At 37.2% G+C, this 14,360-nt stretch overlaps 1 protein-coding gene across 1 annotated transcript in view; it reads left to right on the top strand.

Moving 5' to 3' along the window:
- EPB41L2 (erythrocyte membrane protein band 4.1-like 2) overlaps positions 1 to 14,005 on the top strand; it is a 59,507-nt gene extending 45,502 nt beyond the window's left edge. The window contains exons 14-19 of the mRNA XM_009999123.1: positions 2,718 to 3,278; positions 4,826 to 4,948; positions 5,442 to 5,540; positions 7,780 to 7,860; positions 10,435 to 10,572; positions 12,732 to 14,005. Coding sequence (XP_009997425.1) covers positions 2,718 to 3,278; positions 4,826 to 4,948; positions 5,442 to 5,540; positions 7,780 to 7,860; positions 10,435 to 10,542 — 972 coding nt within the window. The 3' untranslated portion in view covers positions 10,543 to 10,572; positions 12,732 to 14,005. The remainder of the gene's footprint in view (positions 1 to 2,717; positions 3,279 to 4,825; positions 4,949 to 5,441; positions 5,541 to 7,779; positions 7,861 to 10,434; positions 10,573 to 12,731) is intronic.
- Positions 14,006 to 14,360: the final 355 nt, after the last annotated feature.

Raw genomic sequence — 14,360 nt, 5'->3', positions numbered from 1 at the left:
AGGGAAAAAAAATAAAGGGGCTCTTTTTCTTTTCCTTCTCTGTTTTTCTGCATGCCATATGTGTTGTAGTGTATGCACAGTAGCATGATGTGACTCAATGTCAATTCAGATTCCACGTGGCTGCTCACACAGCGAGTCTGTGTGGGCTGCAGCTTCTGCATGGCACCTTGGCTTTCCCTGGCCTCTGCTTCTGCCCTGATTCTCTGTGGTACCTTTTTCTAAGACAGAAATGTATCTCACTGAATGTTGTCAGAATGTGTGTTCTGTCCATGTTAGGTGTTTGTTATCTTACTGGCTCTTTACCTATTATTACGTGTAACTAAATTCAAGAGTTCATGGAAGGAATATAGGAATAAAGAAATGTAGCCTTTTTAGAGGCTTTTACCCACATTCATTTTAAATATTGGTTTTACCATATAGATTTACAGACCAGACTTTTACATATTTTTGAATAAAGTTAGTTTTCCCACTAGAATGAGAAATATGTTTTGAAAATAGCTGATTTAATAGAAATGAGTTTGCTTAGGTTATTTAAGCATTTGGAAAACATATATATAGCATATACTATGAAGAAATTCTTTTCTTACAGCATTGTGGGTATGTATTGTTGAAAGCAAATGTATTTGACGCTGTACCCTGATTCTCTAAGCCCATTAGGCATTAGATGATGTTAAAATTGAATTTTAAAAGGGAAACGTCCCAATAGTGAACACTTCATTACTGACTTAAGTAAACTGTCCTGTTTGGAAAATCCGTGGAAATGTTAATGTCTTTTCCTTTCTGTCGTGTTTTGTGCGTGGTGGAGAGATGCAGCGTTAAGGGAATGGCTGTGCTGTGCGGTGTCAGCAGGCTGTGTGGTGACTGGCTGTGCCGTGGTGTCAGCAGGCTGTGCCGTGCGGTGTGTGCGGGCTGTGCCGTGCGGTGTGTGCAGGCTGTGCGGTGTGTGCGGGCTGTGCGGTGCGGTGTGGTGTGTGCGGGCTGTGCCGTGCGGTGTGTTTTTTTGTGCGTTGCTGTGCGGTGTGCTCAGGCGGCGTGGTGTGTGCGGGCTGTGCCGTGCAGTGTGTGCGGGCTGTGCGGTGCCGTGCGGTGTGTGCAAGCTGTTTGGCCCTGTCACCACGCCACGCCTGGTCCCACGCCACCTGAGGGGCCGTGCCTTCCTGCAGCGCTCTCCCCGCAGACTCCTCCTCTTCCTCACCTCTCTCTCTTGCCCAGCCTTTTCTTTGTAGGTCGCTGCCGCTCCGTCCGTCACTGTTTAACTCTGTCCTTTCCCTTTCCCGCCTCGTCTAGAGCCTAGAAGAGGAGATAACGTCCATTTTATTTAGCAAGGCGGCCTTTGGCGCCAGCGCCAGCCCGGGGCCAGCAGAGGGCGCTGCGGGGGAGGACACCGCGGGCACCGCGCCGCCCCCACAGGTGCTTCCCCCAAACACACCCCACGCACACCCAAACACACACACCCCACACACGCACGCCCTGTCTGTCTCACAGGGAGGTGGGTGCGATGCCGGGGAGCTGGCAGGCAGCGTGCTGCTGGTGTGCCAGAGCCGGTGAGCTGGTCGCTTGTCTTAGAGGGGAGAAAAATCCCGCTGGAGCGCCTGGTTCTCTTCTTGCTTCGCTCAAGAGGCATTGATTGGTGTTTAAGCTTCACCAGGAGTCCTGGCTTACACTTTGTAGGTGTTTTGCTTGGTGAACAGCAATAAAAGCTAGGATTAAGTCACAGATGATGTGTTAATTTTTGTATTCTTACCCTTTGAGCTTGAATTTGGCTGCAAACCATTCACTAAAAATCTGTTAGATCAAAAAACTACCTAATACATAATTTACAGTGGGCTTTCTGGGATATCCATCACAGATCATTTTGTTACGGAACAAATGCTAATCTAACTGCTTTAATCTCTTCATTTTTGCTGCAAGCTGAATCCTAATGAGACCATCTTGGTAATCATATATTGCTGTTTTGACAACATACAACCCTAATTGGTTTCTTTTTGTTACCTCTTTAAGTTTCATGAAATAACAGACAAAAGATGAACAGCTAATATAATGTTACAATACTATTTTTTTTTTAATTTTGTGTTCTGATAAACTGATAGTAGAACACTAAATAGTTGTGTTTGTTTGTTTACTTTCCCTTAATATTATTTATTCTTATTTTTTTTATTTAACTGAGAGAAATAACTGCCTCAGTAACATGACTGGCCAGTGCATTCATGCTTTTATTTTCAGTCTTACATAATTAAATTCTTATGCCAATTAATAATGTCCATAATTCTTACCTGCTTTTGAATGTAACAGCGAAGTGGAGGGAGGGGAGCACAGTTCTATGTGAGTCTTGCAGTGACTGCACAGTATTTGTCTAGAATCATGTATATATGTTCTTGAAGCTTGCATGGAGGATGTTACACTGTTGAAAAGGGTTATGCACTGATTTTTGTCCTCTGATTGCTTTTTATTTCACAGAGACATGCTGCCAGAGCAGAAGGGCCTTGTACTGGAGTCAGCGGTGCTGATAAGGTTCTGCTGCTTTTTCCGTAGTTAAATTTGGCTCTAATTTTTCCAATCCATCTTCATTCTTTCTTTCCTTCCTTTTTCAGTTAACCATCACAATCATCTTTTGTCTTCTACATGACATGAACTGCCATCAGCTAATTTTGTTTCCATCATTTTAATTTATTCATATACTCTACTTTTGTTTTTCCTCATCCATGTTTTTTGTGCAGAGTTCACATGAGACTCTGGACATAGTGGAGGAGAAGAAGCAGGCAGAGTTTGGGATAGAAGAAACACTAGTCATAGACGAAACCAACAAAGGGAAAATGCAAGTTGCCACTGATGCTGGGGAAACATGTAAGGTGGATTACCCATCAAAAAAGGACTCTTCATCATTGCCATCAGATAGCAGCAGCAGCAGCAGTAGTAGTGAGAGTGAGGATGAAGAGGTGGGAGAATACCAGCCGCATCATAGGGCCATTGAGGAAGTCATCAGGGAAGAACAGGAAGAAGAGGAAGATGTGAAAAGGGAAGAATGTGAAGAAAAAAGACAACCTGTGGAAGCTACACCAGAAGGCAGTAAACTAAATGTACCAGTTGAGCACACACAAGTTAAAGCTGAAGATTTACTCCAGAAAAATGTAGTTACCATAGCTACAGAAGAGAAGAATTTGTCAGAGGAAATTAAGCAGGATTTAGGTGAAGAAAAAGAGGAAGAACAGCTCAAACTCAATGGAGATGTGTCTCATGTTGACATTGATGTTGCTCCAGAAATAATTTGTTGTTCTGAGGTAAATGGTAGAGCAGTTTGACAACTACATTAAGCAGATGTATTTCTTGGGGTGAAAATATACCTGCCTTTCTTCTTCTCCTATTCCTCCAGCACTTCAGGCATCCAACAAGTTTCAGATCATTTGGAAGGGGAAACCATTGATGAGCAGTGAAATTCTGTCTCCTTCAATTATGGTTTCTGACTTTTTGCTAGACCTGAGTGAGAATCACCAGTAAGGCAAACCCTCTGAAGAGTGACATCTCCTTTTTATCTCCCCTTAATTTTATATCCACATACATAAAGTATATTATGTACATGTTTCCGAATGTTTTAAGTCTTGTCTTGTCTATTTGTCAATTGTTTTTGACGTCCATGACATGTAATTGTGATTGGAAAACTATTGCCAATTGAAATTAGAAAACACTCTTCACAATTTTTTGTTCCTTCCCCCCCTCCCCCACTTGTTACTCACTGCTTTTGTTGCACTTTTTTTTTCCCTTTTTAAAAAATGTTATAAATGTATAGACTAGAATAAGTATGGCTAGACATTGCATAGGTGAAAGCACTGCATTGTAAAGTGATGAGGCACATACTACAGTCTTACTATGAAGTCTTCTAGTGCAGTAGGTATTTAGAGAGGCATGCATGGGTTACAGTCCCAATCAGTTATTTTAAGCCAAGCAAGGTTGAAGGGTTCACTACTGGGCAGACTTTGTAAAGAAACAGGGGAAAAAATTAAACACAAGGATTAACCTCTGTAAAGTTGACATAATCTTCTGCTGAGTTTTTCAACAATTGGGTGGCTTTTTTTTAGTTATGTACCTGCTTGTTCTTATAATGGTGGCAATTTATTTTTTTCTTTGCACTTAAGTCCAAACAATTTACCCTTTTTTTTTGTTGTCTTTTGCATACACAGGTGGTCTGATTAGTGATATGAAAGAATTAGTTTATAAGACCTTTAGAAGTTGCAGGCACCCACACTCCCAAAAAACATAGCTGGTCTGGAGGAAGGGAAAAAGAGCTGCTATGTGTGCAAGTGTGTGTGAGGGAAAGAAAGACTTTTGTTAGTGACTTGGTTTTCTTTCCTTTTTTTTTTTTTCCCTGGCATTCCCCTTCATGTGCATGTCTAGATGCAGTTAATAAGTTTCTGGAATTTCTAGTCTTTATTGGCAATTTGACTGAGTGACGATAGGTATTTCCCCAGATTAATTCTAATATGCAGCTTGTCCATCTGAGTTAGCTATGAGCTTCTTTATGCAAACTAAGCTTTTATATATCTATATCTATATTTTAGCAGTTGTCCTCTGTGATATGTTCTGGTGGCTGGAACACAGAATTTTGACAAGGTTATTAGGAGCTTAAATTTTTCTATATTGTGTAGATATTGGGCTGGTGTATTAGTCTTCATTTCACTTTGCTTATTTATTGCATGCTTTTTGCTTGGGAAAACAGATGAATATTTATCTAACTATTGCGTTTTTCTTGAGTTCTTGGCTGTATTTGCTTGGTCCACTTTACAAACCTTCTTCTGTCTTTTCAATTGATGGGTTATTTCTTGCACCACAGCCTCCAGTAGTGAAAACAGAGATGGTAACCATTTCAGATGCCACACAGAGAACTGAAATCTCCACTAAAGAAGTTCCAATTGTTCAAACAGAAATGAAAACTATCACATATGAATCTCCACAGGTATGGTGGCTAGGTTATTGTATTGTTTACAAGCTGTTTTTTATTCGAGTTACTTGTAGATCAAAATGTCAAAAAAATGCTTTTCAAAAACCTGTACTTTTTCTAACAACTAATTGCACTTTGGCGATTCATTAGGTAAGTGAAGTGTGTGTAGACAAAGCATCGTTACTTCTGAAGTTCTATGTGTTGGGAGTTTTTCTAAAAAAGGACTTAGTTGCTGTTTGCAAATGTATAAATCAGATTTAGTTTTTGAAAATTGATTAAAATATCTCATTGCTTCTGGAAGGAACTTGTAACTTTGATCATAAACATTCCACAAGGGTGAAGTGTAATGACAGTCTTACATGACTTGTTAAAGTTTCATGTTTTCTGTTTAGGTTTCAGTTCTAGCTGATCTAAAAAGTGGGTTTAGTAAGAAAACCAGCCTTTTCTCCTGTGTAAATGAAGCTTTTAGGTGTCAAAATACAAAAGTACTGTTTTTTTTTCCTTATAGTTTGATGGCAGTCCTGGTGGTGATGCTGGCACGCTGCTAAGTGCACAGACAATTACATCGGAGTCAATTTCTACTACTACAACTACACATATCACAAAGGTAAAACGTAATAATATGTCTCTGAACTTAAAAACTCCACAGACCCTCAAAATAAAGTCTCATGAAGTTTCTCATATACCTGCTAATTTATTGAAGAAAGCTGACTTGAAATAGATTGAGTTCATTCCAGGCATGTGTGAGAGTTAATTTTTTTCTGTACACAGATTTTGAACAGAGAGATCCTAATGAATAAGCAGGAATATCTGGGAACAGGACAGGGAAGGGTAGCTGTTTAGTATTTTGTGGAAGTCTTATTTCTGTGTTTGACAAATGAGTATGTACCTAATTTTTTAAAGTTTCAGTCCTCTCATCACTCACTGATGCCTGGCAGAATCTCTCTAATGTAACTGATTTGTCTGAGGTCCACAGGAACCCTGCTAATGGCATCATTATAAGGATGAACTGAAATAATGTTTTTTCAGCCTTAGTATTGATGATTGTTGTGTTGCTGGGTTTAGAGCATATTTAAAAGCAGATCACACCACCAGATTACTTTGCAACCATATTTTGGAGCTGAGTTAGGTGCTGTGCATTCCATGCTTGAAAAGGAAAGGAAAACTGAGTGTTAACAGGACATTACATCTGTTTCAGTCTTGTGTATGTTAGAATTATGAAAGTGTGATTATGATGATAATTATGATCAATTTATGTAAATATCAAATCTTAGGCATGCCATAGCAATACCATTTTGAACTCTTGTCTTTGAAGTCTTTAAATAATTTTCCAAGGAAATTACAGAAAGCATTGTTTAGGGTGAGGCAAAAGGGAAGAGGGAAACATAAGGTGTGAGTTTGGGTTTTTTTTCCCCGGGACAAGAATTTTCACATCATCACATAACGGAATAAAAAATCACTGCTTACTGGATATATATTCAATGTATATATTCTTAAGGTTGAAATTTTCTGAAGATAGAAAGTTGTGTTCAAAGAATGACAGCAAAAGGATGATAGAAAGTTTTCAGATAGAACTCACATGAAAAAAAAAGCCCAGAATTTAAAATATGTATATTTTTTCATACAGACTAGTCAGCACTCCTGCTGCCTTTTGAAATCATTAAGCCATCACCATGTTAGGAAAAAAATCTTTATTCAATAGATTGTCCTACCACACAGCTAGAGGAGGGAAATAAACTACTGAGATTTATTTGGCAAGTTCAGATGTTAAATAATGCTGCTTTTTGGAAGTAATGATTAAATGAAATGGCTTCAGTCTTGTCTTCTACTGAAAGATTACTGAGATTACTGTAATGCAGCAGATCCTTCTCTTTCATACAGACTGCTTAGCATCAATATGAGAAACTGTGAATTTTCTGAACCAACTTTCTATTTTACATCCCAAACTATTCATTACTGATAAAGGCACCTGCCAAAATATTTTCATACTCTAATTGTGTTCTTAACAGAATCACCTTGGCTGTTAGAATCATAGATTGGCTTTGGTTGGAAAAGACTTCTAAGCTTATTAATTCCAACTACTAACCCAGCACTGCCAAGTCCAGCACTAAACCGTGTCCCTGTGCACCACATCTACACACGTTTTAAATCTCTTCTGGGATGGTGACTCCACCACTTCCCTGGACAGCCTGTTCCAATGTTTGATAACCCTCTTTCCAGTCCAGTGTATCTTAAGTAGTAGTTAATTCTTTTCCCTTATACAGACTATTTAAAAAAAAAAAAAAGCAGCATATAATGTTATTTCTGTAATAATTTTTCTAAAAGTTAAAATGTTTTAATAATTAGGATAAGAAATTAAAAAGCAATATTTTTTCCATCAACTACATGAAATATGTTGCAAATATCTCACTGAAGTCCATAAACAGCAGAGCTGAAAACCAGATCTTCTCTGTATTTAATGGCATAGGATTCTTCGGAGACTGAGAAAAGGCCCATGACAAATGGGTTGAAATCAAAGAAAGGCTCCTGGAGTTTTCTTTTCGGCAGATTTATGGAGTGGAAGAAGCTGGAATTCCAGTTTGTCTGCATATCTAGATCTGTTCAAACCTGGGCTCTAGTAACAGGAGGAATTCTCTATTGCTTGGTTGTTACCAAGTTTAGCAGTTGCTGGAACGTGACTTACTGTTTAACTGAAAAAGGAAAGGGTCATTTAGCACCAAGATTATTTACTGCTATTTGTAGCTCAGTCACAGAAATCTATTTTCTTCAGTGCAACAGAAAGGAGTGCTGTGTGTCAGTATGGAATAATTACAAGATATTTTCTTCTCTTTTTGTGCCATCTGTAGATGGTAAAAGGTGGGGTGTCAGAAACAAGAATTGAGAAGCGCATTGTCATTACAGGAGATGCTGACATTGACCATGATGAGGTGAGCATGCAAGCTGTAAACACTTACAATGTGCTTTTTGGGGTGACATCTAGATGGTATTTCAGCTTTCTGATATTAGACGAAGGTAAGGAGGTTGAGTAAGAGGACCCTGAGACTGCTAATTGTCTCAAAGTTATTAAGCAGTCATGTTCTGTGAGTTAAGGGCTCTTTAGAATATAACTGAAAGAAAAACAGCATTTGTAACTTTTCATCACAGGTCATATGAGTGGTTTGAATGGTTTTCTTACTGTTTTTAAAGGAATCGCTTCTTATGTTTGGAGATACCAAATTTGTTTACTGCTGCTTTTGGCATTTGGGAGGAAAAGCATTATTAAATAATCTTACTTTGATATATTAATCTGGATACATGGGAGTCCACTGTGTTGGGTCAGCAACATCTGAATGCAGCGCTCATTTTGACTGAAAGCTTTGAAATGCATTAAAGCATAAACTGCTCAAATTTTAAAAATAGTTTTGGACCTGTATTTATAGAATTCCATATCACAAGTAATTGTTGATCATATGTAGGTACCTCTCTTCTCTATCAGTACCAAAGCAGTATTTTATGCTGCCTTAGAAACTGGGATTAAAATTACTTTTCTCTGCCTAATTAAGAAGGCTGAATTTAAGCACTACACAGGAAAATAATTAAGAAAGTGCAATTATCTCTTTTTTGTGGTGATGATTACACAATTTTAATTGTTTTTCATCTGAGAAACTTTAGTAACTAAGTCAATTAATAGTCATGGAATAATACAAATGGAAACCCCTACTTTCTACATAAAGTTGCAGTGAATCCTGTTCTAACTTTATGAAAGCTACACTAATCAACATAGCAGGATTTAATTTAATCTTTGTGAAACTTGTAATTAAACGACAGGGCTGTTCAGCATTAGGCATGGCTCGTTTGCTTTGACACATTTTCAGGGTGCTTTGGACATCTGGAAAGGTCTCATAATATGTTCAGCATACCAGACAATTCTCTAGTCCCAGCTTTGTTTTGAGATAAGTGAGTAATGAAGTAAAAAATGAAATTATGAAAAAGGAAGTACAGAGTAAGATTTTAATCACTAACATTTAAAGCAGCAGAGAGCAGCTTTTAACAGATTTAAGAAACTTCTACCACTTTTTCTTCAGTGGATATGGAGCTCTTTAAACTCACAAACTGCTGCATGATTACTCTTTTGTCTTTTAGCTCCCTACATCACTAGAAGAGTTATTAATGGAAAAGAGTATCTTCATTTGGAGTTACAGAATACGAATGCTTGCATTACTTGCAAATTGCCAATTAGAGACTTAATTTTTTAAAATTGTTTATGGTTTGATTATAAATATAGATTCTTAAATCTCAACAGACACTTTCTTTTAAATCCTTATTTGAGCTACAGAGATTACACTTTGCATATTGTAAAAGGCAAACTAACAAAAAATTGTTAGGATTAATCAGCAAACATCAGTATTGTACCAATGCATATTGTGTTCTTCTGTACATAGTTCCTTAGTAGGACTTGAAATTCAGTATTATATAATAGTTAAGGTGATTAGCGTTGTTGTTTTCCATTTCTCTCCAAAGTTATTTATTTTTTCTCCCACTTACCACTTATGGCTCAAGAAACTGTCACTTTTCTAAATTAAGAGAAACCTTTTTGTTGCATTATGTTTTTCCTGCTTATTCTAATCTGTTTGGATTTTCAGTTGTGGTTGATACTGAGGTGAACAGTGAGCTTCCTGTTGCCTCAGAATGCCTCCTGGTTTCTTTTTTTTTCTTGTTTTGGGTTCCAACAGTAGAATGGCTCACTGAAATAAGATGCAGATCAGGCAAAAGAATAGGAGGTCCCAGGTGCTCTTTTGCATGTTCTTCCTCAGAAGATTCTCTTAAGTGATTGACTGTAAAGCTTTGTATACAATAGAATAGAATGTTTCAGTTGGAAGAGATCTACAGCCACCATTAAGTCCAACTGCCAGCTGTATATATTGGAACATCTCTTAGGAAGATAAAATTTCTTTAAATATGAAGGGATTATAAGAAACAGAGTAATACTTTTATATTCACATTTCAGTGAGTTAAACTAGAGAAACTTCTTTTAAACTAGTAAAAGGAGAAAAAAGATTATTGTGGTGAGAAAGAAATGTCTGTTAGGATGCTCTTCAAGAGTTTGTCCTGGAAACTGAAGGGAACATTTACTTTTTTTTGTACTGTGTACATTCTTGTTAAACCTTTATTTGCCAGATCTGTTAAAAAACTTCTGGATGTAAAAATACTTTTTATCTCCTGGAAAGAGCTGCAAAAGTTAAGGGATAACTTCATGATGAGTTGCTATATCCTGGAAATTTTTTGTTGGGTTTTGTGTTTTCAGGGATTGATTGTTTTTGTGTTAGGCTTCTCGTTTTGGTTTTGTTATTTGGCTTTTGGTCATGGTTTTGGGGTATTTTCCCCTGAGCCCCCCTCAAATTCAATAATTTAGAGTTCTGAACAGTTATAACCAACATTTCTGATCCTACTGTCACATTCTCTGGACCCACAGAAATGTACTTTTGATGTTGTATTTGAAATACGTAACTCAACATTTTCAGGCCCTAGCACAAGCAATCAAAGAAGCCAAAGAACAGCACCCTGACATGGCTGTCACAAGAGTTGTGGTGCACAAAGAAACTGAACTTGCTGAGGAAGATGAAGAGTAAAATGAAAAAACCCTCAAGCATATACTTCAGGTAAGCTTAAATATATAATCAACATAGGAAGATTTAGCATAAGTTTCATGTTGCATTCTGTAATAAAAGGCTTGAAAAAAATGGGGGCAGGGGTCTTTGAGATACACTGTTTCAGAATGGTGAGTTGAAGCAGACACTAACAGAATCATGGAATGGTCAAGGTTGGAAAGGACCTTAAAGATTACCAGGTTCCAACCTCCCTGCTATGAGAAATGTATGAAAAACAAGACACTGACTTGATTCCAATTTTTATGTAAGCTACTATAAGTTTTATTCCCATATCCGAGTTTTCTAAGTGCTGAAGTTCACTGTCAGGTATCTCTTCTGTGGTCCAGAGGACCTTCTGGATGCTAGAACTATATTGTTTGTTTAGATTATCTGAGTTTATAAATTATTTTCTTGGCTAGTTTTTCTCTGATCTTGCTGAGAAGCTGGAGGTTTTACACCACGTTGGAGCTAAGTTTGAGCTACCCCCTGAAAATTTCTTCGGTTTAAGTCAGATTATTGTGTGTTTGAAAAAAGAATGAATAATTTTTGCTCATAAGTGTACAAATCAAGAAAGCAACATGGATCAAGTTTGGAAATGCTAGTTTAGCATTCATTTTGGTATTGTTATAGCAGCAATACTTTTGTAGTTATTATAACTTTATATAATGCTATAAACTGTGGAAATAACAAAGGGGACATTGCTTGTGAGAGAGGATTGGGGAAAAGTCGCAAAATTAGGAACACAGCGCATATCTGTTTTCTCACTACCTTTATTTCAATGTTCAATTGGACTTATTTTGTAGCTTCGTTGCTTAGTGACACTGAAAATGTATATAGTAAGCTCCAGCTTTGTTTTGAAAGCACAAGAGAGGACATGGAACTATACTAAATTGTGAGATAGGTGTATGTGGATGAGTCCTCACATCATATAAATGCTCCAGAGGGCTTGGAAAAATCCACAGCACTTTTGACAGAGATATCAGTTTGTAGCAAGGGTAATGCCTGTGATTTTTGTAATTTCACTGGTCCCATTAAAGCAACATTAAAGATGCATGCTCAAACTATCCTTCTCATTTTTTCAGCATTTACATAGAAGGATCTGAGATAAAAAGATACACTGACAGCAGAACAGATTATTTTGTTTTGCAGGGATTTACTATTATAATATGTCCTCCCATTGCATTTTCATTTATTATTTATCAGTATGAATTTAAAGGTCTTGGGAGCAGGGGTTGTGGCCAGCTGCAAAGTTGATTCTGTTCCTTCATCAAATATTTAACTACTTTCTAAATATTTTATTCAGCATAAACATTCAAAGAATTTCTTCCATCTGCTGAGGATGGTTTTTTTCTTTTTTGAAAAATACCTACATTGTGGAATGGTGTTTGCAATATATTGGAGTGTCAGATGTTCTTTTCTGAGTTTGCCTATTGCATTTGAGCTCTTGGAATGCTTGTGAGAGAGTAAGAAAGAACTCATGTGATAAGACTTTTCACCATACTGCTGTTGTATTTGAGACCCGGTGACTTTTTTGACTGATGATGCTTTTCAGTTAAACATTAAAGAAAAAATGTGGTTGCCTAAACACAAGCCATCTGAGGTGCCTTCAGTATCTGTCTGCAGCTTGGACTATCAGGAGCCCTATGCCCTCCAGCAGCAGCAACTGAAAGGCAGGTGGGGCTGCAGGAACAGCTGTAGGCTATGGTGTTAAGGCAATGGAGTCATGCATGAGTTTTGATTAGTTGTTTGTAAGGTGCTGAAGGCTCTGCCCGATGACTGTGACAATATTGTTTGTGAGGACTTGTTTTCCCTAATGAAAGTGAAAGATATTACACTCTGACTCTGAAGGCTTATTAGTTGAACAAATAATCTTAATTTTTTTTTTATTGTGGATCAAAGTTTTCATCAAACTGTGCAAGAGGTGACTTAAAATATCATGAGAATTTTGTGGAGGGAAACCATACACTAAAGCAAGAAGCGCTGATAGAAAAGGAATTTCAGTTTACCTCATGGTTGAAGAGGGCTGTAGTCACTGCAACATTTCCTTATGAAATAACCTGCCCCCAAAAAAACCTATATGGAAAAAAATATTTCTTGACTCTGATGCTGTGACATTCACATACTATCTGTTATGAACTCTTATGTAATTTTTCTCCTTCCTTTTCTTCCAGAAGTAAAAATTCTACTGACCATGACCATGAAGAACTGTAATCATTCCAAGTCGTCACTATTCTACCGAATTCACCAAGTCTAGCAATGATGACCAGATGTTCAAGACTTAAATGCCAATACCAAACTCCATTTTAACATCTTTGGTCTATAATTCTTTACAGTCTTTCTTGTTTATTTTTTATAACCACTTCTTAACGATCTTAGATTGTTTGTTTTTTTTAAATGAAGTTTTAGAGGGTATGATCTTCTTTTGCACAAATACTTGTATTTTTGAAGCTTATTCTGAATTATGAAAGTGAACAAAAACAAGAAGTCTGGAAAGCTTTGTTCACTGGAGCAGGTGGTAATTGTGCAGGAAGGGGGATCTTTACTAATTTAGATATAGTTTTTTCCAAATATTTCAAGTGAAATCTCTTACTGGAGTAATTTACAGATTTTTTTTTTGTTGTTGTTCGGATTATTCAGGTAAATATATGGTATCACATAACAAAGATTTTTATAAAAATACAGCATTTCCTAAAATTTGAAAAATATATTTCTTTGGATAAATTTTATACTGATATCTCCGTAACTCCTTCTGTTCTAAGCTGCTCCACTCTGTGGAACGGAGATGGTGTGGCAGTCTGTAGAGGAGAAGGAGCTGCAGACCCATTTGTTTCTTCTGACTGAGCACTGTGTTCTTTTTGCACTTTGGTGCCAATGCTCAACTTTTTGCAGACGTTTTGCTGTCTGCAGCATTCCAGATAAGGAAAGAAGGAAGAACAAAGTATCTTTCTCTTCTTTCAGCAAGAGATGATCTAGGCAGCTTAAAACCTTAGTGCTTTTTTTTATTTACTGTGTCCAAACTTCAACACTTCCATTATTTCAGTACATGTATAGACTGTTTGCTTTCTATTAAACCTTCATTGTCTTCATGTTAGAACTGACATTTCTGTTATTGAGGAGTTGTATGTTTCAGATGCTTCATTAATGGTTAATGCAGGTTTTTAGGATACTGAGTAAGAGTGTATGATGGACTCCTTTCTTAAAGTAGTAAGACAGTGCCATCATTTGAGATTGACATTGAGAAAACTTGTTAATTATTTTGGATTTTATTTTTGTTTTGTTCTTCCAGGGGGGTTGTTTGTTTGGGGTTTGTTTTGGGGGTTTTTTTTGCTGTTGACTCTGTGTATAGTTAAAATGCCAAATTAGATTTATAGCAGCTTGAAGTTGTATTAAGTGATATTTTGCTTTCTGTAATTCTGTTATAAAATAAAGTTGTTTATTCTCTGTATGACTTTTGGCACTCAAACATAAACTTCAAAGATACTGAAAGTGAGCCAAATTGGTTATGAGAGCTGCAATTCTAGAGGCCTCAAACCTTGAAAAGCAGGAGTTAGTTCAAGTAGTCTCCAGGGTTACCAGAAGGGTGGCAAAATTGTCTGGCTTCTCATACTGAAAATAAAGTATCAGTGTTTTTTAGACGTCTTTCAATAAGCAACCTTGTTTCTGTGGTTCAGAGAAAAAATCTTCAGGTGCCAAAATGACAAGATTTGGAAAGCACAGTGCAAGTTGAAATGCTCTTCGGTCTGCAAGTGGTTCTGAGTTCATTGGGTTAGGATGTGTTTTGATCTTCAGGTAACAAAACA

This window comes from Chaetura pelagica, unplaced genomic scaffold (assembly GCF_000747805.2).
Source record: "Chaetura pelagica isolate M959 unplaced genomic scaffold, ChaPel_1.0 scaffold90, whole genome shotgun sequence".
NCBI classification, from domain to species: domain Eukaryota; kingdom Metazoa; phylum Chordata; class Aves; order Apodiformes; family Apodidae; genus Chaetura; species Chaetura pelagica.
The sequence above is the reverse complement of the archived record's forward strand: the minus strand, read 5'-3'. Positions and strand labels throughout refer to the sequence as shown.